The sequence below is a fragment of the Sinocyclocheilus anshuiensis genome, unplaced genomic scaffold (genome assembly GCF_001515605.1).
Source record: "Sinocyclocheilus anshuiensis isolate Anshui unplaced genomic scaffold, SAMN03320099.WGS_v1.1 scaffold777, whole genome shotgun sequence".
NCBI lineage: Eukaryota > Metazoa > Chordata > Actinopteri > Cypriniformes > Cyprinidae > Sinocyclocheilus > Sinocyclocheilus anshuiensis.
Genome location: NW_015540897.1, coordinates 257,269 through 258,876, shown reverse-complemented (window position 1 = coordinate 258,876; position 1,608 = coordinate 257,269). Strand labels below are relative to the sequence as shown.

The window sequence follows — 1,608 nt, the reverse complement described above, 5'->3', positions numbered from 1 at the left end:
TCCCATGAATAACCATGACTTTTTAATAGCCTAATGGATTAATTCCCATGACTCTGCCAAAGAAATACCAATTTTATCACTGCCTGACATTCCCAGGTTGTCCATTGCATTTCCATTACTGATATAAATAAAATCAAGCATGTATGAGCAGATAGATGCACCAGAGGCAGTTAAGACAGAAGTTGGTGATCTAACAAAGGGGCTGTATAAATAATCAAACAAGATGGTGGAGAAAAGGGTGCCAGAACAAAGACCCTGCACTAATATTTGACTCAGGGTTGATTTCCCAATTCCTGACACATGGACAGGAGATGAGACGTGCAGCAGCATCCGTGTGATATGCATACATTTCGGCAGTGGCTGTGCATCAATTCATGTTCACAAACAAGTCTTGAGACTCACCACTGTGTCCTGACTCCTGGTTGGCCATGGTGGGCTCCAGGTCCACTTTGTTCTCGCATCGTCCGAATCCCTGTATCAGCTGCTCCAGCGGTAACTCTGAATTCGCGCTTGGGTAACACCTCAAACCGCTGCCACATCTCGGCGTGTAGACTCCGCACAGCTCGCCCTTCTGCCGGGCACAAACCGGGCAGCAACCGCAACCCGGTTCCCTGACAATCTCGCAAGATGTGGTGAGCTTGGGACACGCCGCCTGGCGCTCCGCGGTGCAGCTCGGGCAGCGGAACACGACCTCCCCGAAAGAGCCGTGCAGGAGCAACAAACTGCAGAGCAATGCAGGAAACATGCCGTTATCTTTAAGTCTGACAGATGTCGGGATTCTGCAGGCGACTTCAGGTGGAAAAGTAAAAGTGCGTTTGGGGACAGGTGAGGTTCGCCGGAGAGCTCTGCTGGGTCCTATTTGCTGTCATGTTACTCCGAAATTACATCACGTCAAAAGCTAGTCAAAGTCAAAAAAACAGATAAATAAGTCGAAAAGGTGCGACTGTTGGCTATTTCATCTGCGAGAGATACGCTGCCTGTTTTGGAAAAATAACATGTTTGTTAGCTTGTGTGTTTGTTATGGTTGCCAGTACTGTTATGTTTCTTAAGTTTAAATTAATATAGTAACAGTTTCAAAAAAAAAATAAAAAAATTTAAATTACGTTTATTTTTATAATAATAATAAAAGCAATTATTATCCATTGACTTGACTGCGATTTTCTATCAGTTTTCGGCGCGAACAATAGTTTCTCTCGCGCTATTGACCTTATGTAGCTCCGCTCTTTGTCTTCTGTCTTCCGTTTTTATTTCCACAGCTTTAAAGGTATGGAATTACTTTTATGCCAATACATTTTTTTTTCAAGAAACTTATGAAAATATAAATTGAAACTGAATAAAATGTCTTTGAAACCAGAAAAAAAAAATCGCAGGCAAAATCTTTGACTTCGTTTTTAATACACTCCATGTTTTGCTTACTGTTTTCTTTCGCTGGTCTGTACTTACAAATGGGCTTTCAGAGGTTTCATTTACACTTCTGAAGTTTTCATTTATGCTTCTGAAATTAAGGTTGTACGAATTACGAATGAAGCAAAAATCTTTCCGGGCTACTGACATTTGTTATGACTTACACTTCTAACATTACATTGCTCATAATAACTTTCGTTAACT

The 1,608-nt window shown here is 41.7% G+C and overlaps 1 protein-coding gene across 2 annotated transcripts in view; it reads right to left on the bottom strand.

The window, feature by feature from the left end:
- Positions 1-1,244, bottom strand: part of LOC107688948 (insulin-like growth factor-binding protein 2-B) — a 22,588-nt gene extending 21,344 nt beyond the window's left edge. The window contains exons 1-2 of one of the 2 annotated variants that reach the window (XM_016486797.1): positions 1,207-1,244; positions 403-977 (exon numbers count right to left, since the gene is read on the bottom strand). In XM_016486797.1, coding sequence (XP_016342283.1) covers positions 403-745 — 343 coding nt within the window. In that variant the 5' untranslated portion in view covers positions 746-977; positions 1,207-1,244. Of the gene's footprint in view, positions 1-402 lie in introns of both variants that reach the window. The other variant, XR_001634283.1, reaches the window with a different exon arrangement.
- Between the last annotated feature and the right edge of the window lie 364 nt (positions 1,245-1,608).